The sequence below is a fragment of the Barbatula barbatula genome (genome assembly GCF_947034865.1).
Source record: "Barbatula barbatula genome assembly, chromosome: 11".
Taxonomy (NCBI): domain Eukaryota; kingdom Metazoa; phylum Chordata; class Actinopteri; order Cypriniformes; family Nemacheilidae; genus Barbatula; species Barbatula barbatula.
In genome coordinates, this window is record NC_136774.1 from 21,587,448 (window position 1) to 21,614,131 (window position 26,684).

The 26,684-nt window shown below is 38.8% G+C and overlaps 1 protein-coding gene across 1 annotated transcript; it reads left to right on the forward strand.

Annotated features, from left to right (window-relative positions):
• slc6a8 (solute carrier family 6 member 8) lies at positions 1-26,584 on the forward strand. Its single transcript, XM_079468238.1, has 13 exons — positions 1-915; positions 8,741-8,872; positions 9,715-9,979; positions 10,402-10,534; positions 13,765-13,899; positions 14,905-15,008; positions 15,883-16,007; positions 19,985-20,097; positions 20,225-20,362; positions 21,488-21,590; positions 21,712-21,812; positions 22,106-22,276; positions 22,861-26,584. The coding sequence occupies exons 1-13, from the start codon at positions 621-623 to the stop codon at positions 22,999-23,001; spliced, it is 1,956 nt and encodes a 651-aa protein (XP_079324364.1). The 5' UTR covers positions 1-620; the 3' UTR covers positions 23,002-26,584.
• Positions 26,585-26,684: the final 100 nt, after the last annotated feature.

Genomic DNA, 26,684 nt, shown 5'->3' on the forward strand with positions numbered 1-26,684 from the left:
AGAGCCGCTACAGCCGCACCTCCCTTAGACACCGAACCCCGTCTCTCATTAATCTCATATTCCGAGTGTGTTGTACCGGAGAAAACAATGATCTGAAGATACCCAGACGAACGATTCGCGAATGTAATTCCATTACATTCATCTATTAAGCGCGCGTCGACGTCCGCTTTGGTTTTCTCGTCTCCGCAGTCGTCTTCTCTTTAAGAGATATACGTGCTCATGCGATTCTTCAGACTCACATTTAAGTGTTTCGTGGATTGTTTTTGAAGGTGCTGTTTAAATCCAGTGACTTTTTTCGTTTGCGACCAGTCATTTATTTTCCAAACGCGCATTTTGATTAATAGACCGCAATACCCAATTCGCCGGAACGAAAATTCTCACTGCCATCCGCTATACAGGCTTGACATTGAGAAGAGGAAAATCGTTCTCAAAGTATAACACTGCTCATCGTTTTATTATTAAAAAGGATAAAGGACCGGACGAACGAAAATTAAAGGGACATCTTGTGGTGTGAATAAGAGACTTCAAATAATAAATCAGAGATATCAGATATTTATTTCGACTGCTGGTTAAAATCCTTCTGGTGACGAGGTTGAAGGTTGCTTTTGTTTACAAGTGTGATGGAGAAGACCTCTTTAGACGCAGACTGCTGCGCCCTTAACACGGTCCTGGTGGATGAGAAAAAGGGTCACCTCATTCCCAATGGAAACGCGCATCAAGGCGTCAATGGGAACCTCATCGGAGGTGCCAACGGGGTCTCGGCGTCCCCTGGAGCCATGACAGCGGTGAAAGCGGGTTACCCCGAGCGAGAGACGTGGACCAGACAGATGGACTTCATGATGTCATGCGTGGGGTTCGCCGTGGGGCTGGGGAACGTCTGGCGCTTCCCTTACCTATGCTACAAAAATGGTGGAGGTAAGACATTCACATCGTTCTCTCTCACGTTAAGATACCTCGAGCGCTCCCCCCACGTCCATCTCTGACGTCACTTCACGGTGCAGGACACCTCTTGGCTCTCTGACGTTCATTCATCTATGACGTTTGTCATGCAGCGTCTATCTGTTGACTTGTAAAGGTCGTTTTTAAATGCAACGTATCACATCACGTGATGCTGTTTTATACATATTTAAAAACACTTTTAAATATGAATACACGGGGAACTGCGTAAAACAATGGATGAAGAAAGATAGCACAATAAGCAAAATATGTCACTACAGTGGTGTTGTACTTTAAATGATGAAGATGCCACGTAAGGGCACACAAAACATTAGGCTACGGGTACATATAGGGGTCCATGTGATGAAATGCGCCTGTGCATTGCGCTCCCACGAAGCCAGTGTGAACTCAGTAACACATGTTTGGTGTAACAGTCCAAATGCTAAATATACTTTAAATGTACATATATTTCTTACATTTTGTGATGTTTCCAAATGTAAACTTGCAGTTTATCATCGTGTACCTTGTAGTTTTAAACGGCATTCCCATATAGAAGGAAGCCTCGACGTACCAATTTTCAGCACGTCGGGTTTGTAGGGTGATCTGTAATGTTTAGATTTTCCTGTAGACTCGAGGGGCGTGTCTTAATGCAGCGCTCATCATTGCGTAGCGGTCATTTATTGCTGCGTACTGAGTGCGCAACGGCATTGCGCAACACCATGTGCGCGCTCCCGTTTTATATCACAGCATTAAATAAGCGCGTAAAATAAAACGCATTTACACAGAAGAGGTACTGAGACGATGTCCTAATCTTAAATGCGTCGAATGCAGTTCATGATAGGACACGTGGAGGTCACACATTCTCGTGCAACCCATAGAGGTCATACATTCCCATACAAAACGACAAAACGTGCTTTTTAGCACATCTAAAACTATACAGTTCAAATGACTTCCTCACACCTTTAAGGGCAAAATGACAAAGGATTGTATCTAATGACATAAAGTGCTCTCTGACTTCTGGTTTATTATTCTCAGAGCCTGCTGCACCTCTCATCATCAGCCTCGCTGTTTCCAAACGCTTGTGCTGTATGAGTCATCTTCTGATGGATATCAAATGAGGCCAAGTCTGCCTAACGGTTTAAGACCCCGTTAAAAAGAGATCCATTGTATTTGCATGAATGACAAGGCTGTCTCCCAGTGTCCTCCGATCCCTGGATGCTGTCCAGAATTTGCTGAATGAATGGCCATACGTTCGCAGCGCAGTTTGTTAATAGAGTTTTTGTCATCACGTCTGGAGGTATACCAGGGGGATAATAAGCAGACCCCCTCCGTGATATCTGGAACACCTGTGAAGTGGATTTAAACTAAGTGTAGTAATAACACAGAATGCACAAGTGTATTCAAATGAAAAATGAATATAGTCTCCAATAATATTCCTACTTCATTTTCCTGCCTTATTCAATTACATGTCAGGTCATAAATACAGTATAATGGAAGTTATATAACATACACAGAATGTGTGAACTGTAACCGTGATCCCTGTACCTTGTCTAAAAACAGTATTTGTCTTTGGCACCTGCTGGGTCCCAGCAGCGAGTGAAATGTCAAGACTTGGTCAATGTTGTGTTAGGTTTCATTTCCATTCACACTTGATGGCTAACTTGATTGAATTCCCTCTGGTTATTTAGACAGAGAAGATGTACGTGTGTTTTGGACCTAAAGACTCACCCACCTGTGGTAGGGTCATGGAAACCAGCCGATGGGAACGTTTCACGAAGAAACATCAATTCTTCTGAAACAAAAAGCGATTCAAACGGGACAAGAAAAATGAGACGCGTGAGCGTCTAGAGACAATTGGCTGAGCCTTCGAGCTCCCCTTCACAAAATACTTGCTTTACCCCCAACAAGGAGCTCTAAGGTAACAAAATGACTCGTCTCCCAGTACAGGTCGCCAAACTCCGTGTGTCGTCTTTGTGTTTTATATTGATAGGCCGCCTGAATAGTTTTGCCAAATAAAACCAGGGCTCTCAAAGACGCAAAAGGTCTCGCTGGCAGGCGAAGAGTAAATACATATCACGTCGCACATTCTTGTGTTCTGCGCTCACGGTGTGTGAGACACTTGTGATATTTACCTTTCCGTTTCAGGAGACAAATTTAGATGCAGACAAATTCTTTCTTATTCAGACACAGAAGCTTTTGTTTGTGCCATTTTGCATTAGCAGGTTTCGTTTGTCGTGTTTCTCAATATATTTCAGTGACGGCTAAAGCCTTAGGAGCTACAGTATATTCCTCTAAGTTCGTCCAAAGGGGTTTTTATATGAGATTACTAAAAGTGAAGTTTTCTGTCATCATTTATTTATTATAAACACAAAGAAGATATTTTGAGAAATGACTCCAAACTTTTGTGTCCATGCAAGCGTTGTTCAACAAAAAAGCAATGGCATGACATTTTTGGTTGAACTATCCACTGTAAAGAAAGACTCAAGCAATATCATAGCTCTAATCTGTACTTTATTAGGGTTTATGGTGGGGTGAAAGGTCACATTATCTGTTCTTTATACAGCTTTGCCGTCACAAAGACCAGGGCCCGTATTTATCAAGCGTCTAAGAATGACTCACAAGAACACTGCTAAGAATCGACTTAAGAGTAAAACAAATCTTTGCTTAAAGCTACGCTTAAAAGTTAGCTATAAAGCATCTCACTCGTAATTTAAGTGAAGTGTAGCACTAAATCTTAAGTGTCCTGCTTATAGATGATTTACGACCTTTTTTAAACCGGTGTTGAAATATTTTTATTATTTGCTTTACTCGAGTAGTTTTATTTTAAATCTTTTCTTGCGTGTGAAATCACACAAACCATTGAGAACAATACAGCATAACAAGAACGCGCAAAAATTATGCAAATCCATTGGAATAGTGCATAACAAGATGACGATCCATAGCCAAACAACGTGACGAGAACATGCAATAGATCTGATGATCCAAAGAGCATAACATGAATGCGCGCCGAATTATTGACTTGTACGGACTGCGTGCCTTTTATCTTGCACACAAAGAGGTTTGTCAAATGTATAAATTAGATTATGAAAAATGATGTGGAGATGTTGTGATGCCTTTTGCAAATTCATACATTCAAAAAGATCCACCCGCAATTACCCCTATGCAGGGGACTACTGAACTTACCATCACAAGCCCCTAGTGGCAACTCTTAAGCACTTGAAAGACATCTGAGCTGTCCTAAATAATTGGGAGAGTAAGAGTGATTCTTAGATTTGATAACTTCCCTTAAGTTTGGAATTAGGAGTAAATTTCATGAAGTCGCAGCACTTAAGACTAAAATGGCACTTTAAGAAGCTTGATAAATATGGGCCCTGCTCTGCTTTTGCCGTGCAATCTGAGGTCACAAAACCTTCATGGACAAGCGTTGACTGACACACTATGCCATCAGTAAGACAGACTCTACCTGTGAGACAGTTAACAGTCTGGACTCTCTGTTGCCGGGTTACCGCCTCTTCACAGCATTAGCGGTACATCAGTGTTAAAAGAATCCAAGCTGAAAGGAATGGCCAGATTTATCATCTCTGCAGTCCTCTACCTGCCCTTGGCTGTTGGGTCCGCAGTTTTATATCACATCTGGACTATATGTCGCCCGTCCACACGTAATCTCTGTATACTGAAGCATTAGTGCTGCGACACATCTTAATAATACCATCTGGGATTGTAAGTGCGCTAACAGTGAGCATATGGACAAAACTCATTTTATTTCGTCCTTGAACAAAAGTTGTCGAAATGATGTGATGTTTTTAAGTGAGATTTTATCATATTTTTCATATACTGTAGTGCTTATCTTTTGCTTATGAGTTAATGCTACTACAACTCCTTTTAAAAACTGTAATGATCACAATGTGCTCCACCGTTGTCTAAATAACATGTGTGGAGGTAACTGCTTAATGTTAATTCTCAACGGTTAAGGCATGAGAATGTATGTGAGGCAAATACAGTCATGTAAATGTTGGCATTTTGCCCTGACTGACATCAGATTCTCGCTCCACGTGGACAAGAGATTAAAAAGAGCGTCTGTTAATCGTTTAATCTCTTTTTTCTGACTGCGACTCAACAACGGCCCTTTTACGGTTCACCCATTTGAATGTTACTTTACGTATATGTCGACAAAAGAAAAATAGTTTTTGTAGCATATTTCAGCAGTGTTTATAAACATAATCGCTTCATATTTAGCAAAGAAAACAACAACAGAGGTTTTGATTAAACACTGCCACGTAACTGTCCTGTAGACTTGAATGACATCATGTGACCTGGCTTAGGTATATTGTGACCATCAGAGCATCATAGAGACTTGGGGGTGGACGCTTTTAAATCAGGCAAGTAAGCTAACTAGCATGTTGGTTAGTCTCCGAGGTTGAGTCTGAGTCAAGTTTTAAGTCTAAATAAACTCACACATTTTTATTTATAATTTGTATTTCTCTGTTAACCGCTGGTTTTATAAACACGTTACAAATCCATTCTTAAAAAATCTTTCAATGCGTAAGCAAGCACGTAAGCAACCAGTTACCTTTTCATATTCATGTCACCATTTCGGGGGCGGATTCCCAAAACTGTTCTTAAGACAAAATATAAGATAAATGATAGGAAGCTCATTAGAATGCCCCTCCTCTCCAATATTGTCGTAAGAACATCTTTATGTTTTCAAATGATTAAATGACAAATGCTTTGTAAATCAATCTTGAGAAAATAACTAAGGACAGGATTACGAAATATTCCTCACTTTTTGCTTAAATCAGAATTTAAGAAAAAATAAGGCAGTAAATGAGGATTTTCTTTATTAAGGATGTTCTGTGAATCCACCTACATGTTTATAAATCCGAATGTTATGATGAAAAGAAGACGGCACTATCGCATGGTACCTACGACGAGGTTCGTCCTTTGGAGTTCAAACCTGTTCACAGAGACTGATCTCGTGGTTGCGCAATCTTTTTCTTGTGGTTACGGAAAATAAACTTGAGGGAATTTCTTACAGTTAAATGTATTTCATCATTTCTAATGGGCGTTGAAGTAATTACAGGCATAACCAGTTAGCATTGTGAAATCCTTTCTGTGTATCCTTAAGGTCAACTGATTTTCCTAATCCACATGATTTATATCATATTTTGAGTAATATAATAATCATGCTGACCAATATAGAGAGATTCGACTTGCATGGAATTAAGCGAGCAATTGTTCTGAAATGTCAATCAATGCCGTCACTTTGTGATTCATCACATGACATTTACAGCGATTGGCCCTCAAAAGTTCAATTGAGCATAGTGGCAGATTTCAAATCAATCCTGTGCCAAAAACTCAAATAAATAGCTATAGACTGTTATGTCCGAGATTACACAAGGAACATTTTCCTTCACGACATGCATATGGTCAGGACTGGACACAGCATCTTCACCTGCTAATATTTGAAAAATGTCTCTGGCTCCTGAGCCGAGCGCCATATGTGTTCACAGAGCTTCTACATCCATCTTCTCCGTTGGGGGAGGTGTGGGAATCTATATTTAAATGAATGCTCCCCTCATCACCCGAGGAGCCAATCGGATCTGTCTGTGTTTTGTTTTAGATGGCCACTTCAGACAGGAATAAAGATGCTGCGGGGATTGTGTTAAAGGATGCTGTAAATTGCTCAGCCAGACGTGTCAATTTCGCAGACTGGAAAGATGGTTTTTAACACCTCAGTTAAATCTGTAGTAACGTTTCATTATCGACAAAAATGAAATACTTGAAGTTTAACTATTGACACCTAATGATAATATTGTAAACGGTGGCGGTTTTGTACCTATTTAACACGATTGCCTAAGAGCTGAATTAGCCTGGGATAGCCTCATTTATTACCTTTTTTAAACCATTTCAACAGATACCGTGATAATATTGCCACCGCAAATGTGTGTGTCCACGATAACCGTCGTGGTACAAATCTGACATTGTGACACCCCTCGTGTATCGCACAGATCTGCGCAGATTTGCTTTTGTGTTTGAAGTGAGTCAGGTGATTTTCTAAAAATCTCTTTTATGCTAAATTAAAAATGCATTTGACCGATACCATTTATATCCGTTTAAAAACCATCTCAACAGATACAGGGGTTCATTGGCACCTCAAATGCGTGTGTCCACGATAACCGTCGTAGTTCAAATCTGACATTGTGACACCCCTCATGTATTGCACAGATCTGCGCAGATTTGCTTTTGTGTTTGAAGTGAGTCAGGTTAGTTTATCTCTTCTATACACATATATTTGACCTGTCCAATTCCGTCTATTAACTGTTTACAAACATCTTTACAGAAAGCATGATAATATTGTTATAGTGAATTCGTGTGTCCACGATAATCGTGTAGTAACAATCTGATATTGTGCCAGCCGTTGTGTATTGCACAGATCAGCGCAGATTCGCTTTTGTGTTTGAAGTGAGTCATGTGAGCTTTTTCATCTCTAGCGCAGTCACGACATCAACCGCTGCAGTACGTGCCGAACGTGCTTGTGTTTATGAGTCACGATCACACTTATTCTGACCCGGAGTCACATTCTCATGCATCATCCCTTTGTATGCACTGCTGTGCCGTCCTCCCTTTTGTTTGCAAATCCACACAACCCATGTTTGCATATTTCCTAGCTGGCTTTACTCATTGAAACAGACTCACGCCATAAAGCGTTTCCAGACATGTCCGTTGTTTTCCCAATGCAGGGGACGCCCGGAGATGTTGTGCATTGTGTTTGGTGTAGGCGGTTCATCAATAGTCTTTTCTCTGTACAACGACAAAAGCTCTTTCATTCTGGAATGGAGAACGGGCAAAGCTCCAAAAGACACCAATTCATTCATGTTAATTTTTTACAAAGGTTTTAAGGCAACAAGTGGACGTTTAATATATAGATTTATTGTTATTCTTGTTTTGTTTCTCTAAGGGACAATTAGAGTTTGTATTATGTAACAACGTCACTTTATATAACGGCGCACTCTCCATCACCCTCGCTGTCACTTCTATTTACTCTTTGCCTTTTTTTCATTCAATCCCTCTCTCTAATCCCCCACGGCCTTTGCGTGACAGGTGACATCATCAAGAGTTTCATTGAGCAGCGGCGAGGAAACCCGTCCACTTCCACCCCCATCAGTCGGCTTAGCTGCTACCGCAGATGTCAATCTCAGATCTGTCGGGCGAAGCTTCATTGCTGCCGACGCGTCTGTGGGCAGAGCGTATGATGAATACTAATGCGGCAGTCAAATCTTAAATTGCGTGCCAACGTGTGATAGTGTTCGTGCACAAATAGCAGATAAATCCCTGGGAGACAACGCTCTTCTGTGTTGTAACACCTACGGTGCATTAAAATGCTCTCTTGCATTGTTTTTTGTTGGGTTAATGTGCAAAGTATACATCATGAGATCTGTTTATATCTCAAGTGGATTGTTTTATTGGACAATGAGACATCGGGATGCCTGGCATTTATGTTATTGACCCCATTTACTCTCTTGACCCTGATGGTAAATCTGCCTTAAGCTGGTTAGCTGTGTTTTTGAACATGGTTTTCATGCTGGTCATGTGACAACATGTGGATGGTTCGTTGTTGCTCTAAGATCACCAGCCAGTTTTACCGGTTTACAAAATAAAGCTGCAATCTTTTTTGGGGGGCTGCTTTTGTTCTCCTTTGGTCAACATCATCAAACCCCTCTCCCCAACCACTTCCAATCTCAATAAAATACCCTGAATGTGTGTTTTTGTAACATTGCTCATTGTGTTTTGATGTGTTTTGCAGGAGTGTTCCTCATTCCATATGTCTTGTTCATATTTCTGGGCGGCATTCCGATATTCTTCCTAGAGATTGCGCTGGGTCAGTTCATGAAGGCCGGAAGCATCAACGTGTGGAACATCGCTCCCCTTTTTAAAGGTTTGTCCGGCTTTAACACACTTTTTTAAAGCTGTTATGCTCATTTACATTTAGTCATTTATCCAAAGCGACTTACAGGGAGTTCAGGGAGCAATAAGCAATGCTCATCAGCTGGCCTAGGTTGTATTCTAACCAACTGCATTTTCATTTCTTATTCATAATTTCAGATTTAAAATGTCTTTTATGTTTTTGATTTGTGAGTATGTTTTCTGGTCTTACCAACTTATATAATTCTACAGTATATACTGGAAATTGTCTTTTTTTCCAGTACAAATATCTACACTTCAAATGTACAGTGTATAAGAAGCTAAATTACATATTAAATGGGCGAGTTTATGCTTAAAACAAGAAAAAAATATCTGCCATCGGGGTATGAAAAATAAAAAACAATAATTTTAGGGGGAAATTATATAATTTTTGAACCTCATTGGCAGATATTGTTTTCTTGTTTTAAGCAAAAATTCTCTTAATTTTGATATAGTTTTCATTCTCCTTCTTAAGTAAATGCACCATTTATACTCCAAATACGACGAAATACTAAGAAATCTATTTTTGCAGTCTGCCCAACTTCCGTAGGTCATTACAAATCATTGCAACGATATTCGACAGCAGAACATCAAGTATCCCCAAGAGATATTTAATTTAATACAAACACAGTTTTATCACAACATAATACAATAAATTACTTTTTCTTGTTACGTAACCAAGACCCTTTGGACAGGGAAACGTAGATTATCCATACATCAACACTAATACCGAGGCCAAACTAAATCAAACCATCAAATCCTGATTTAATACGTCACATTACTGAAGTTAAACGTATTGCGAATTATTTCTTCTAGGTCTTGGTTACGCCTCCATGGTGATTGTGTTCTTCTGTAACACGTACTACATCATGGTGCTGGCCTGGGCTTTCTATTACTTCATAAAGTCCTTCAACGGTACGCTGCCCTGGTCAACCTGCGACAACCCGTGGAACACAGAACATTGCATTGAGATCTTCCGCCACGCCGACTGCCACAACGGAACCATTGGCAACTCCTCATTTGGCAACCTGACGTGCGAGGACCTCGCAGCGGGCCGTTCGCCTATTATTGAATTTTGGGAGTGAGTGTTTGATCTGCTTCATTCTTTTAAAATTGAATGTGAAGTGCTTTTGAAGAGTATACTGTAAAATATAAAGTACTGTAGTATACATTCATTTACTATAGTATAGTTCAAAACACTATATTATCTAGGAACTTTACCAAAATAAGTACTATAGTATACTACAGTATTTTTCATGAAGGGTTAGATCTGTTTTATGAGGTTTACGAATACACAATTATTCCAGGCCAAATCTCACTTTTTCAAAGATAGCTCGTCTTCAACTTTGACATCAGGCAGACGCATCGATACATGACTATTGATGTTCACACATTACCGGGTGATCTAAAACTAAATGCTGACTGTTGTCGTGATCCTAAACTTAACTCACACCAGAGGATACGGGTCCAGGGTTTCATTCATGAATGTAAATTTCATCTCAGGAACAAAGTCCTGAACATCTCGGAAGGGCTGGATAAACCAGGTGCCATGAACTGGGAGATGGTGCTGTGTCTGCTGGCCGTGTGGGTTATGGTGTACTTCTGTGTGTGGAAGGGCGTGAAATCAACTGGAAAGGTGAGGACTCAGCGGCAAGGTCATGGGTTTGAATGCACATACTGATAAGAGTTTGATTTGGATCAAAAACGCCAGATATATAAATGTAAATGCACACAGCATTGTGTGCAAATAGCCTATCAAATCCAAACATTTTATGATAAATGAAAGTCAAGCTGTCAGTCTTAAAGGCACAGTTCAACCCAAATAAAAATTCGGTCATCATTTACTCCGTCGTGTCATTACAAACCTGTACGAGTTACTTTCTTCTGCCGAACACAAAAGTAGATATTTTAAAGAATGCTTGTAAACAACGCTGCCTTGCATCGACCACCATTGTATGGACGCAAACCACAAAGACGGTTCTCAAAATATCCTCTTCTGTGTTCCACATACGAAAGAGTCGAGGTTGAATAAACGAACTATCCCTTAAAACACATAATGCCACTTTGCTTTTCTAGCTCGACATTACGTAACAGTTCGTAAAAACGCTGGTCGTAAAAACCTCATCTTTTTTCATTAACCTCGTTTTCGAATGCAATGTGACTTTCGTTTGTAACCTTGACTCGCATAGCTCCTCCCACTGCTGCCTTCACAGTAGTACAGAGGTGAGGCAGAATGGTTTCCATAGCAACATTATTTGCCAAGGGGGTGTGGCGGGAAATATTACAAAGTGCCCCGGCGTGTGATTGGTCAGTTATGGCGAGTGTCTGCAGCGGGACGTGATAAGACTACAGTCAGATTCTGTGTCTCGGCGGCGGGATAACGTGAGCCTTTAGTAATATAATAACTTTGTTTAATTCTCCTGCTCTATACAAGGTCATCCAGGCACTGTTTTTCAACATCGCAGTGTCTGTTTATTCAACGCAGAATGGTAAACAGTGTAAATTACACACTGACAAGGGATGCGTTTCCCAAACAATGGCGTAACGCGCTGGTTAACCACCATAGTACGATGCATCGTAGGGGAAATTAACGACGTAGTTGCGACTGTTTCCTGAAACCGCAGTAACTCTGTCTGAGATCCATTGTTTGGTTCAACTAGGTTGGTTCAACAATCTAGTTGACGGTGCCACACAGGTGGTGGAGTAATGACGTCTACTAATAAATACGTTCAAATCCAATCAATGTTAAATTATAGCTGTAAATAACATAGATTGTATTTAAAGACTACTTTTGCTATTCTATTTTTCTTTTGTGTTGTTTTATGTCACGATATTTAATTCATTTTTAAGTATCCTCCTACGTCCTTCCGCCCAGGGATTACCCAGGGTCACGAGCATGCATAACGACAGCGCTTCTATTTTCTTGACAAACTAAAAGATGTCAAATTGAATTTTTCCATATGTAGAATGATGCATACGGAATGCACTGCATGTTTCTTGCTTGCTTTGCTGAAAAAATGCATGCATGTAAGTCTACATGACATAATGATAAGGAACGATGCTTCTAACCACAGCTCTAGACCTGTAGTGTCCAACCACGCAACTTTGCGATGCTTCTTGCAATTTATCGTTGGAACGATGCTTTTGGGAAACACTTAAATCGTTGAACTGTGCTGGAACGACGGAACTTGCGACCATCGTTGGCTACGATGCTTTTGGGAAACGCTTTGAACTGGTATTTAGTCGCCAACATGTGTTTTTCCCTAATGGTGTTTTTTCGGTGATTCAGCTTGAGTAACCATTGAGTCAGACTCATTCGGAAGGAACTGGCACACATACGCAGAATCTGGTTCATTATTACGAGCGCAGATACAAAGCAGCAGATTACTCCAGATTCAGAGGCCGCTTGGGTGTTGAAAGCGAGTTTGTTTACTGATGGTATTTTTAGTTCAGGCCTGTCTCTTAAAGAAGAAAAGCCGAATTAAAGGGTTATGGCAGTAGATTTTAAACGGCCGTGCATCTGACAAGCTCATGAAAGATTTGCAGAAGTTACGCATGAAAAGACTTGTGTGATCATAAGAACGTCGCTGCTTTGGGGTCGGGACTCTTTATAGCTCTGCTACACTTATTAAAAATGTGGTTTTACGGTTTGGTATTTGTTGTCAAACCATAGTGACCACAAATTGACCATTGACTACAGAAAGTACAGTGTTGTTCAACAGTGATATTTGTGGCAAAATATAAGGGTCATTAAAGTAGCAATCAATCTTCCAAAAAACACGGTGTTCGATTATTTAAGTTCCCCGCACGTATGAACATAGACAAGGCCCTTTTAATGTCCCTTAGTGCGATCCATCCATTTTACTTTTATATATGGAAAACGTGTGTGCTTTGCTGTTTAGGCATCACGGATTTTGACGCAAAAAAAAATGGCGGCCTCCAAGTAAAAACGTATTTTTGAAGTTTATGAATACTGTGACAGTAACACTGTTTTTTTTTCACAATTATAAAATCAATGCCATTGTTCATATTTTAAGCTATACGTCGCTCTATTCCAAAGAATCCTTTTAACACATGGTGACCGCACATTTTCAAAAGGATGGAGGGTCATGTTGTTTCATACGCACGTTTTCCTATACAGTATATTAACAGGAAAAGTTTTAAATAGTTTGATATAATTTGATAATATATAGAATAATACATTGTTAATATATTACGATATTAGAAAAATATAAGCAACTTGGTTTCAACATTTAATATATTCAAAATGCTCTCCCTCCACAATGCAGTCTAGAAATAGTGGCCGTGTTTCTGTTTTAACTGGGCGGCTTTGTACTTTTAGAGCTCGTTCGACCTTGGAAATTTAGTTTTGTAGACACAAGTGAAGGTGAAAAGGTCTGATAGTTGCTTTAACGTGATGGGTTTGATCTAGAATGGCTGTCCTATTTTTATGTGGAGCAATCATAATAGGCTGCCAGAAATACCAAACAGAGACATGAGAGCCAAGCCGCTCTCGGTCGGATTTACATGTCCCCTGATAACAGCCCGTCTCGTATCATCAGGGTTCAAAGTTCAAAGCAACTGCTCATTCAGTTAACGTCTTGCTAGATTATCAGCGATGATCTGATTGCGGAAGAGAGCCAGACGTGTGCTACATGCTTCTCGAAGCCGTGCACATGACAGAACGCTCAGTACGTGACTCGCCGAGAGCCAAAACAGATAAATCTGCTGATAATATTCACCTGAAGTGTATTTCATTAACCGGGAGGTTTATAGTTAAGTCTGGCACACTTTCTAGCGTCAGAATCAGTATAACAAATGCTGTCGGAACTGAACATAACAACAGCTTCTCTCTCTACTTCACAGATTGTATATTTTACTGCCACATTCCCATATGTGGTCCTGATCATTCTCCTGGTGAGGGGTGTTACTCTGCCCGGCGCCTTCGATGGCATCATGTACTATGTCAAGCCTAACTGGTCCAAGCTAGGAGAACCGCAGGTGAGATGTTAAAGAAGTCAACAAATATCCCCTTGAATCCTCAGCATTCAGAGGTAGGCAGTATGAACAAAAATCTGTTTCACAGTATGAGTTCTTTTACTTTGTGGTAACAACACATATCACAATATAGTTGGATAGTTTCATAGAAACACAAACCATGTTGGGTCCACCCGAGTCACATTTCTATGATGTTTCAAGTTACTTCATCCTTGAGTCTCGCATCATAAGTCTACTCAGGCCGAGGTGATACACACGATTTAGTCACGCCCACTTTTTTACAAACGTTATTATTTTGTTTTAGTTGTTTTGTAGTTGCGTAATATCCGGAATATGTATATTTTTTGCTTTCTTCGTTTTCGTCTCATTTTCGTTTCATTTTTGCAATTTTTATTTGCTTTTGTCATTTTTTGTCGCATATTATTTAAGGGCCACCGGTTAAAATTATTTCAGTTTATTGCTGCGGCAACTATTCTAATTTAGTTTAAGTTTTTCAAATAATAGTAATTTATTATATGATTTATTCATTTTAAAAACACTCCACTAACTTTATCCAAACTTAAATAGTTGTTTTGGATAAAAGCATCTCCTAAATGGATAAATTCGTCCAGACACTTAAAGCGCTTTTCCACCATCGTGCAGAGCCGAAGCGCAGTCTGAACCGTGAGCCTGGTTCGACACGACACGATTACAAACTGTTCTCGGCTAGGAATTGTCTTCACGGTTGACTAGCCGTCATGAATCACGCTAGTGAATGCGCGCAGAGGCGTTATAGCTCAGTCTCTTGTGTTTCAAGGCAGCGCGTGATGCGTTTCTGTTTACAATTTCTGATACGAGCCCTTCGGTGGAAGAGGAAACCATTAACGTACTAGCTGGCACGGATTGGCACGGAACGATTAAGCAACGACAACGATTTCGCCGCGATGGTGGAAAAGCGCACGTTCACGAATCATTAAAAAGTTGCATCTGTGTTTCTCTGACTGTAAAAAATATTTGTGTCTTGTTCAGGTCTGGATCGATGCTGGCACTCAAATCTTTTTCTCGTACGCCATCGGCCTCGGGGCTCTCACCGCCCTCGGCAGCTATAATCGATTTAACAACGATTGCTATAAGTAAGTCATCACAGCAACCTTGCAGAGACGATGGCACACTTTGTTGTGACGTTTCGTTAAGGTTGTGTGCCTCTGTGTTTTTTCTTTCGAAAGAGTTTTGTCTGTTCATTCATGCAGTCAGTTTGTAATGGCCTTGTCTTATCTGAAGTTGGATTTGAATTACGTGGCAATCCAACAGAGTGAACTGACGCTCACTTCTCCTATTTCTGGATCCATTAGTAGTCAGAAGCGTTGAATCAGCGGTTCTTTGCTTTTGCTGTGATTGCAAAAAGCACTTCTGTAATCATGACAATATTCAGAGTATATAATCAGCAATATCTTAACTCCCGTTTCTATGATGTGGAAAATACATAAAAGATCTGGGAATTTTTCATTTAAACATTCAATTCAACAGAACAGTTTACAAATTTAACAATGTAAAAGAGAAGAAATGTTTATGATTCTTCATTTCTGCTTGGTTGCAAACTGAATACATTTAGTAAGGGTAAAGGATTACATAACGTAATATTTTTTCAATACATTGCATGACTGTCAAAAAATGTATAGAGTTGATTTTTATCAAAACAATCACTACATAAAATTGACTAAATAAATATATTTGACAAAAAACAGAAATGTACATTTATTATTTATTTAATTAAGTTAATAAAAGATGATGAAACAAAATGTGTTTTAGTATAAACTTTTATAAAACGTTGAAACGTTACAGTACATGTTTAACTGTGGAAGGTGCAAGGTTCAAACGTAGACCATTTTTTACTGCATAATTCTGTTTTAAAGAATTAACCGAATCGAAACATCATTTATTTATTAAAAATAAATATTGTATTGTCTTTAATTGAGCTTGAATATCTGTCTTGTCCTCTTCCATCAGGGACGCATTTGTACTGGCTTTTATCAATAGTGGCACCAGTTTCTTTGCTGGTTTCGTGGTATTCTCCATCCTGGGTTTCATGGCGTCCGAGCAGGGTGTTGACATCTCTAAAGTGGCTGAATCAGGTAAGAGTCTACGGCGCCTGCTGCTATATTCTTCATTACATGTGACAGATTATGTGCTCCATGGTAAACTAGCATATGTTTATAAAGAAGCAAAAATATGTCCGGCCCTGATGTTTGTACTGTACCAGACCTGAACACGTACTGTATCTGAATGCAAGTGTTTAATAATTTACATCAGATCCACTTGACTTCAATGCCTTTTTGACCCAGTGCTGTATACGTTACATTATTTATGTAATCAATATTTTATTACCTGCTGTAATGAGTGAATGCATTGTGAGAAACATTAACATATGTGATATGATGATATTCTATAGTAAATGAATTTCAATGCAGCATGGTATTAGACTTGCATTGTGTATAACTGTTAATGTTTATTGTGGGTTTGATATGTTATTGAAAGCGGGTTTTAAATGAAAATCGTGTCCTTAAAGTAATATTCTTGTAAAGGGGACCTGACCACTAGCACTTTGTTTTCTGTCAGTTTGTATGCGAGCGAGTGAGCGTCCGTCTGTATGTGTGTATGTGTCTATTCTGAATGTGGTTACAGTATGTGTGTCTGTAGGAAAGACATCAGTCTCATAATAATAAATAGACCAGTTTCTCTGAATCCCACCAAACGTAGCCTCCATACGCTTCCAAAATGTTCCCAGAATGCATTGCATTTGTTTGCACACGTCAATCGTGTATCTTCAGTATTTGTTTTAATGCATCCAATTGAACGAGACACTGGTCTTTCATGATGAAACATTTATTTCAGATATTTCAAACTAGATTTACAGTACATGAATTTAACACCCAGCATGTTTCATCCTGATATGTTTTAAGCATGCAATTGTGTGATCTAATAACACGTGGCCACATTTAAAGTTTGAATAACACATGTAGGCTTTCTATCGTTCAAATACTTTGAGAGTTTTGCTAATGTATATAACTACATCTACCAGTGTATGACTAGCTTTATAAAAATGGTTGTTATTCTTAAATACAGATAAAAAGTAGCACATAGAAATATTTAAATGATATGATATGATATGATGATTATATTATATTATATTATAATATTTAATAAAAAATAATATAATATAATTAATACAATTAACATGCTTGATGGTAGTTTGTAATGTTTTCTTAAAATTCAGATAAAAAGTAGTACATCGAAATATTGTAATGAGTCTTGCTGAGAGCTGCATATAAAATGATATTTTAATAGAATATATTTCTATATTCATGTGCAAACACTCAAATGTATTTTGTATTTTAGTACTTTTAGTATATTATATATATATACTAGATATTAAGATAAATATATTAATATTTATTTCCATTTATAATATTTATAATGTAGTTTATTATAGCAGAACATTTACGATGACTGCTCTTGTGGTTGGTTAAAGGTCCCTTATCTTTTATAGCTGGTTTTTACATGTCTAATATATAACTGTCCAAAAGACACGTAGACATCAGAAAGATCAATATTTTATTCCATGACATGAAATAAAATGTTTTAAATCTTCATTACGATACATTACTATCGTCACAGTTTTTTTATAATGGCATTATTATCCTTCATTCAGAATAAACAAAAAACGTTACCAACCCATCCACCCATAAACCTTACGTTTATGCTACATTTACCGTAACAGTGTTTTTTTATCAGTAAAATGATTAAACGTTGTCATCGTGAATGCTTGGCCATTTTATGCCTAGATGTAAACCCCAGAAATTGAAAAATGAATGTAGTTTAACCTCATCATTGAATGTGAATAGGTTATGAAAAACAAGCTGGCTAAGTAGATTTTTATTGTAAATGGATCTATTTAGTCCATTTAAAGTTCGAATATCTGCATTCTTTAAAAGGTTTCCCTACTTTTCTCTCTGGATTAAGATCAGCGTGACCTTGCGGCGCTGTAGCAGAGCACCGGAGCTCCAGTTTGTTGATGCTCAGTAGGGCACAGCATGTTCTTCGCCTGAAGGAGAGACAGCGAGTTAGAGGACCAGACAAAATGATCATTGATAATATTTTTAAATGACCTGGTAACACGGCACTGAGTTCATATGAGTGGCCTTCCAATGTCTGCAGTAAGCATTGAAGTCAAAAACAGCGCTCAGGTTCAGAGAGGATGAGAATAAATCGTAAAATTGTTACTGAAAGCAGTTTTAAGTGAAGCGTAGGGAGAGCGATAAATAGTAATGATTATTATTTTTGACAAAATCTAAGAATATATAAGAAGTTCATACACACGATCGTGGTTTGAATTTGTGTGTGCGTGCGTGCGTGTTTGTTTTGTCTGTCTTACAATGTGTTTAGTATATCTGTGTTTTAGTATACAACGTTTAGAGTTTCACTAAGCTTTTCTGTGAGTGTGTGTGTGTGTGTGTGTGTGTGTGTGTGTGTGTGCGTGCGTGCGTGTGTGTGTGTGTGTGAAGAACAATGGCGTGATGTCCGAGTGGGTCGTGACGTGAGAAGAAACTCAGAGGAGAAAACCATTGACACATTATTTGTGGCTTTTTCTTATTTTTCATTTTCCTACAGCACACAATCGGTTTACAGTTACAGTTAGAGAGAAGGAAAAAGTTTCCCCATCATAAATCTGATGCTTTGACTAGTTTGAATGTCTTCAGTCCCGTTCTATATCTTGTGATTCATTGATATCTCTATATCTATATTTTGGCTTTATTTAAGTATTAATTTAAGGATTATTTAACCAGGAACTTTGCCTCTTGAGATGTGCACATCTCGATTTCAAGAGGGGTCCTGGAGCAGTCTGCCAATGCAGGTAAACCTCTGATATCTAATGTTAGCATTTACACCTCTGCTACAGTCAGCACCTGTACTGTACGACTGTCCGCCACATGTGGACCTGACACGGGCAGGCCGAACATAAGTCCAGAATTACCCTCATCCATCTTGATTTCGGCTAAACTGAGAGACAATATGACGTAGGCAGTTTGTGACCCCAACGGTGCCTGTCATGCGCCGACGAATCAGTTTGCACCGCAAAGCAACGAAACACGGTAACGTCTCGCTTATTTAAACGTATTTAAAACTTTATCAATTGAGAGTTTAGTGTTGAAACGCAGAAAAGTCGTCTGTTTTGCTCACAAATGTCGCAGCATATTTCCGTATTTCATGATTGTAATTTCAGTCTTAATACTTTGTGTGATGCATTTCACATTGAGGTTGTTATTAAATCATGACTAGAATGGACGTGCCTTCTGTTTATTATTCATACGTAACAAGGGGACGTTTTAAAAGCACAGAAGGAAAAACGTTATAAAGATGTTGGGAAATTGTCATAATTTAGCTCACTTATGTATTTTTTATTCAAATCGGAAAAAAAAGAATAATCTTGATGTGACCCCTTTATGTCTTGTTGTGTTATTTAGCTAAGAAAGATATGAAAAAATGATCTTTAACTGACATACGTTTGATCATTTTAGACATTTGCAGCATCAGTCGGCTCAGTTAACATTGACATCTACTCATGCACAATTCATTGAGCTTATATTAAACCTATAGAAATGTAAACGAAGGCTTCAAATATGTCTTACAAACTAACAGACATCAGAGTTCGTCTGTGTGCTGTGATGCTTATGGCAAATTGAACTAAATGAGTTAGACTTGCTAAATATTAACCCACATCATGCTTTACAAATTGTCCAAAACAGCATTGCAACGTCATGTTTTAAACAAATGCAGCAATTCATAAACCGTACACACAATTCCAACCGCCAATTGAAAACCTCACTAGAGTACAAAAAATATACAAATAAAATCTCCCTCGCCCCTTTTTCCACAAGCTATCACTCGTTCACCTCATCCAGGTGCTTCTCTCTCTCTCTCTCTCTCTCTCTCTCTCTCTCTCTCTCTCTCTCTCTTGTTCCGTTGGTGCAGTATGTGTGTATGTGCGTCTGAGTAGCGGTCGGACTGTAGCCGTGGTGACACGCCTCTCATCTTCCTCTTCTTCCCTCAGGCCCCGGTTTGGCATTCATAGCGTACCCGAAAGCCGTGTCTATGATGCCCGTGGCTCCGGTCTGGGCCGCCCTGTTCTTCATCATGCTGCTACTGCTGGGACTAGACAGTCAGGTTAGTTTCTATGGCAACCGTATAGAGAAATTACAATTCCGTCTCCATTTCCTACGTCACTGTGACACAAATGTGAAAAAGTTAGTAAATCCTAAAGTCAAATTAAAACCGTAATGATCTCCTGCAGTTTGTCGGTGTGGAGGGCTTTGTGACCGGCATTCTTGACCTTTTTCCTGGAACGCGTTACATGCGCTTTCAGCGTGAAATCGCAGTGGCGATCTGCTGTTTTTTGTGCTTCATCATCGATCTCTCCATGGTTACACAGGTGAGTTCACCTAATGAAACACTCGTAACAAGGGCTTTGTGATCTAATAGTCCAATATGGTCGCGGGGCGTATCTGGCCGTTGGCGTTTATCGTCAGCATGTGGGAGTCCATTGAGTCAGGAAGCTTGTGACACGTAATGAAGGTTTTTAATCATATACTACTAGAGTGAAATTACACCTCACGTGTTGCATACGTCTGGGTGATTTATGGATGTTTTGCTCAAACTTGTCTGTGCTATGCTTTCAATCAAAGATATGAATAATAACAAGATGCGCCACTGGCGTTACCATGAATGGCGAGGAATGCAACGGTTAATATGGGCGCTATAGCGAAGGAAGTCCCGCCTTCTAGTAAAACGAGCCAATCGTCAATCAATAAAGAATGACGATTCTCTGGGGCGGGGCTCTCGGGAGGCGCTTGCCAGCCTGTGCTCAGGCGCCGTAGATAAAAGGTGATTTTGGCGCAATGTAAGCCTGGCAAGCCAAAGTTATGATACAGTTCATGTCATGTTTAATTATGGATCGGAAATATGCTGTTTAATTGTGATTTTTGCCAGCGGATTTAGACATATCTGCCTTCCCCCATGCAAGTAGATAGGACTGTGGACTTGCTATGACGTAAATAGCTGCCCAGAGGCTGTGCAAACATGGCCGCCGAGTGGCACGACTTCCGTAAACGGACTTTGATTGAACGTCCGCAAAGTTACAACGTGCGATACAGAGCATTCAGAGGGAGATAATACAGGGTGGGACTATACATATTCACTGTATTAGGATTTGATTGTGAAAATGGCATGTTGTTTATGTTATTATTATATGAGTAAAATACTAAATTAAAACCAAACAATCATACCAACTTTCTCAACAAAATTGATTATTTATTATATTAGTTATTTATATATTTAATATATTATAAACATTTTGGGCTTATTTTAATTTATAAAAACACGATGAATCATTTTTCAAATAGGCATTATTGTTTTATATTAAAGGTTAGGAAGTTGTAACATTTCTGACGACAATAAATCTACTAATAATAACAATTAGTATTTGTACAAAAATGTAATATATTATTTTTACTGAAATTGGGTCAGTATTTTTTTTATGATTTCTTTGTCTTTGTAGGGAGGGATGTACGTCTTCCAGCTTTTTGACTACTACTCAGCCAGTGGAATGACCCTACTGTGGCAAGCATTCTGGGAATGCGTGGTTGTCGCGTGGGTTTATGGTGAGAATTGCTTCGGCCATCTTAGCATGTCGTGTTTTCTCTTCTACTTTTATAGTCATTCGTTTCAACATTTTTGCAATAACGGACATAAAAAGAATAAATATATTGTTCTTGCGTGCAGGTGCTGACAGGTTCATGGATGATATTGCTCGTATGATCGGTTACCGGCCATTCCCATGGATAAAGTGGTGCTGGTCCTTTATAACTCCATGTGTTTGCATGGTGAGTGCTCCAAAATCTGTTGACCTGCTTCAGGTTTCAGTGTCTTTCATAAGGAATGGCTGATATATGCAAAACTTTAGATGCAAAACACAAGTTAATTATGACTATTTTATGCAAAAGATAGAAGAAACACTAGGTCTCACTATTACTAATATTCTAGTTTATGCATTGCCACAACTAGGAAAGTCTTCACCTCCTCGCCTTCCCCTCTTCTCGTTCACTTCAGCTTCTCTTATTGTATTGTTTTAAATACGGCACTCATTTGGACTTTGATCTTCTCTTCTGTGGCTCAGGGTATCTTCATATTTCACCTGTTGAACTACAAGCCTCTGACCTACAACAATGTGTACGTGTACCCATGGTGGGGAGAGGTGATCGGATGGTGTCTGGCTCTCTCCTCCATGCTCTGCATCCCTGTTAGCCTGGTGTACAAACTCGCTGGAGCCAAGGGAACATTCAGAGAGGTATGCAAAGCATCGAAATACCACGTCTTTTGCTTCTAGTATTATGACAGCAGGGTTGTTTTCATAACACGATCCCAGACAAACGTGGAACCAACAGCAATTCATGCACATCGGTAAACACGGCAGTTTAATTTTGCCGTTGGACCCGCAGTCAGTTACCTCACATAAGAGCGTCAGAATTGGTCTTGAGAAAACGATGTGTGTATTTAGAGCAACTTTGCAGATGGTTGTCGTTTTTTCTTCATGAAGACAAATCCACAAATGCTTTATCCACCGCAATTTTTGCTTAGAAATACACAAGCATCAAGACACATATACATTGAGGCGTCTCGTTAAAAACGAATAAGCCAAATTTGACGGAAATCTTCTTGCAGAGTTTCTTTGATTTTTCAATCCATTCTGCGATCGCAAACTCCTGCAGGGACTGAAATACAGAAACATATATATTTTATTGTAATACATAACGGTCTCGGAATGGATACATTAGGACCCAAACGCATTTACTTGTATTTACATTTTTGATCATTTTGCTTACGATGACAAACGAGAAAACATGGATTCATTGGCTTTGTTTTTTCACGCAGCGCTGGGATAATCTGACCAAACCAGTGTGGGGGAACCATCATCTGGAATACATGGCCCCTGACACTGATATTAAAAGCCTCGCCTCTCTGTCTCCTGGAACTGAAGAGAACAAGGTGATCATTTTCGAGAGTGTTATGTAAATACAAATCAAAGGGAAAGCCTTCAAAAACCCTCCGAAGGCAAGCTGGTTAAATAAATCATCAGTATTTCACAGAGTCGTGACCATTTCTACAGTCTTAATACACGATCAGATGAACTTGTCCGTTCACCAATTCATACTACACACTAAACAATGTTTTGCACACATCAACACCTGGCTGGTTAAATCTGCTTGTCTTTGGAGGGCAAAGTGTCTAACCATGACAACTCATAGTTTTGTGCCTGGGTTAACCTGGGTGTAGTACATCATTTCTAAGAAGGGGCAGAATTCCCACGGGCCGGTTTACTGAACGTAAGGGTCTCTAGCTCTGAAAATGAACCGTGCTTTTACTACGAATGAAACGAAAATTAAACTATGGTTTTATTACAGTAACCATAGTTTGTACTAAAAATCATGTTTATATGCTTATTATAAATGATAATCGATGCACCAAAAATCCTTTACTATAATAAAATCACGGTTCATTTTCATAATGGTTTGCATTGACACATATCAAACAAATCCTACCCAGAATCACACGCTTAAAATGACCTGCACAACATCCAAATGACTACAATCTTATGGAGATTATATCTTATCAACTAAAGTAATGCATTATGATAAACAAAAATGATACAGCTTTCCAGTAGCTCAGTGGTTAGAGCATGGCGCTAGCAACACCAAGGTCACGGGTCCGATCCCGGGAGAATTGCACAAATGTATAGCGTAATGCAATGTTAGTAGCTTTGGATAAAAGCATCTGCCAAATGTATACATATACTTATAGAGATATTTTACTGATCCGTCAAAAGAGAATCTATAAAAGTTTAACTAAATGTGTCATTGCAGATCGATGGCCACCAGTAGTTGCCAAACGCTGAAAATAAATGTGACCTGCACGGCAAAACCAGTCTTAAGGGTCAATTTTTCCAAACTGTGATTTTTACATAAACTGAAAGCTGAATAAACAAGCTTTCTATTGTATAACATGTATAGTTTGTTAGGATAGGACAATATCTGGCGGAGGTACAATCGTTTAAAACTCTGGAATCTGATGGTGCAAAACAAATCTAAATATTGCGAAAATCGCCTTTGAAGTTACTTATCATAGGCAATGTAGATGCCCATCCACTCATAGATATAATGTTTTGATATATTAAGTGCAGGAAATTTACCAAATATCTTTTACATAATAACCTCATGATTTTGGGCATTTAAGAAATATCGATTATTAATGATTTATTTTTGGCTTTTACTTAAAGGTTCCCGTGCTGCTTAAGACTGGTTTTGTGATCCAGGGTCACACATGATTGTAAAGTTTCAGCTTTTGCATGATGTGTCTTCATTTAAGACAGGTGACCTCAATACTCGCAAGATATCATCGCGTGCCAAACAAGAGCAAGCTTTCCCATCGCTGTCTGCAGAAGATGGTTTTGGTTGTCATAATAAAGTCACATTACATCTATAGTGATTTGTGTCTGGAAACCTCTAGAGAGTATTGTAGACTTGACGCTTACGTTTAAAAAAAGGAACAGCGGCACTTTCTTAAGGCGCTCGAAACCAAAAGTTGCATTTTGTTAGTTTGAATTTTATGTTTGGGCTCAATATTTTTAACTTAAGTGCTATTACGTTTTCGGTTCTTTATTTTTTAGGATTTGATATTTTAGTTTAAAAAAAGAGCAATGCAAACAAAACCCAAAAAAATGATGTTAATGTGTAGGTTCACGGTTCGAAAGCAGATTGTCTTGTCATAACTTGAAAGAAACAAACTCCATTCCAAATCATAACAATTTGACAAAGTCAAAAATATCTAGTATTATTAGTAATATAATAAATATTATTTTTGCCAATGTCTGGTGCAGGCTGCTCAACACAAGAGAAATTCTGCTGTAATGCCCGTGAATGTGTTTTCGTGGCACAGGAGGTACGTTTTAGGGTTGACACATTGCCAAACTCTGCCTTTAATTGTCTTAAGTTGAGAAGCCGTCCATCAATAGCCAAGGTGTCCTAGAAAACCCGCCTCATTGTGACCTGTGTGAATTCTGCCCTTTAGAAATATCACTTTGTTCACAATATCATCGTGACATCGTAGATGTAATAAGAATGTACAAATTAGATGACACAACGTAAGGCTTCAGAATACATTTGCACATTGTTGTAAAATTATCTGCTAGCACTTTTTACTCGTGTTAGAATGAGTTTTCTCGATGTTTATTTGTTTTATTTTACATACTGTAAAATAAATCAGAGATTTATTTTGTGAAGGCTTTTATTTTGCTTATATGCATATATATGAATACCTATTGAATATCCGGGTGTTCTATTTGAAACGTTTGAAGCTGTATGTTATTTTGATAAAGATTGAAGTACGGAGTGGGAAATCTTGAAAAGCTGCAATGCAGTCGCAGAACGAGTGTGAGATAGCACATGAAATTGAGTTTATTTTAAATAAAGTGCTACAGGTGTTAAATGTTTTAGATTGTGTGTGTAAAACTCCAGTATTTTTTACCGACCACCCAGAATCCAACTCGGTTTGGTTCATAAAGAAAAGACATTGCATCATTATTTCACTTCTGTCTGTGATTTTATAAAGAACATTTTATCAAAAACTAAATTCTCAAAATCTCATAGTTGTTTTCCAAAGTATTACCCGCAATGTCATTCAATCTTAAAAAGATTGAACGCGCTGCCCATTTGATGAGAATAAAGTGCTCCTAGGAAAAGATGAGACTTTCTTAACTACAAAAAACAATTTCAAGATTCTCATCATGACCAGCAGCCTCAACGCTTTATTCTAATGTGACTAACTGCAAACAAAGCAAAACGAAGGACAGAAGGGGATGAAACAATTTCAAGATGATCCTCAATCTTTATTTTCTTCCCATCCAAATACGAGCTTGGGTTGGTCAGTAGATAAAATATTATATAGTGACTATGCGTAGAAATGTTTATGTAGAAAAAATGTTAACAAAAGAAGAAAAAATGTTTTGTGTCATTTTGTGTGCTCTGCCAAATTCATTCTCGACAGTATCTTTGCACTTAAGGTTCATTGAATGTGGCTGGTCGAGATGTAGGGAGCAAAAGTTACACGAGTAATGAGAATGAGAAGCACTGCAATATCAAACGAATAAACACCTTCAGTTCAGAATGCAGTACAGATATTTCTGGATCTATGTTTACGGGGACTCGATTAGACTCGGTTCCTAGCGAGACTTCCAAAGACTGATTCGGAGAAAATGTTGTAGTTTGAGAGCAGATGGATTATGTTTAATAGCGGCCCCTGACTGGATCTTTCAAGAAATGAAAGAAACTTTTCGGGTGAGGATACTGTCCTGAAATATTCTCACTGGTGATAAGATCATTGATCCTTTTTCATTCCTGCGGTAATCTGTAACGTAACCATGGATTTCCATTTTCCACCGTAGTCATGATGCAGCTAATGTGACTGTACAGTAAATGTAAGTGCTTCATCTCACAGTATCCCTCTCAATGTCAGAAGGGCATCGATGCTGAACACCACTGTGATTTTGTGCAAATCCACCTGTCCCAAATCAAAGCAACAAATGGCAATAAACTAACTCCGTGAAAAATGTCTCGCTGTTATTTTTCCATATCAAAGGTACAGAATATGTGACCCTGCCTGTAAACCCGGTTTAAGTCATTTATTGACTTGATGATATCAGG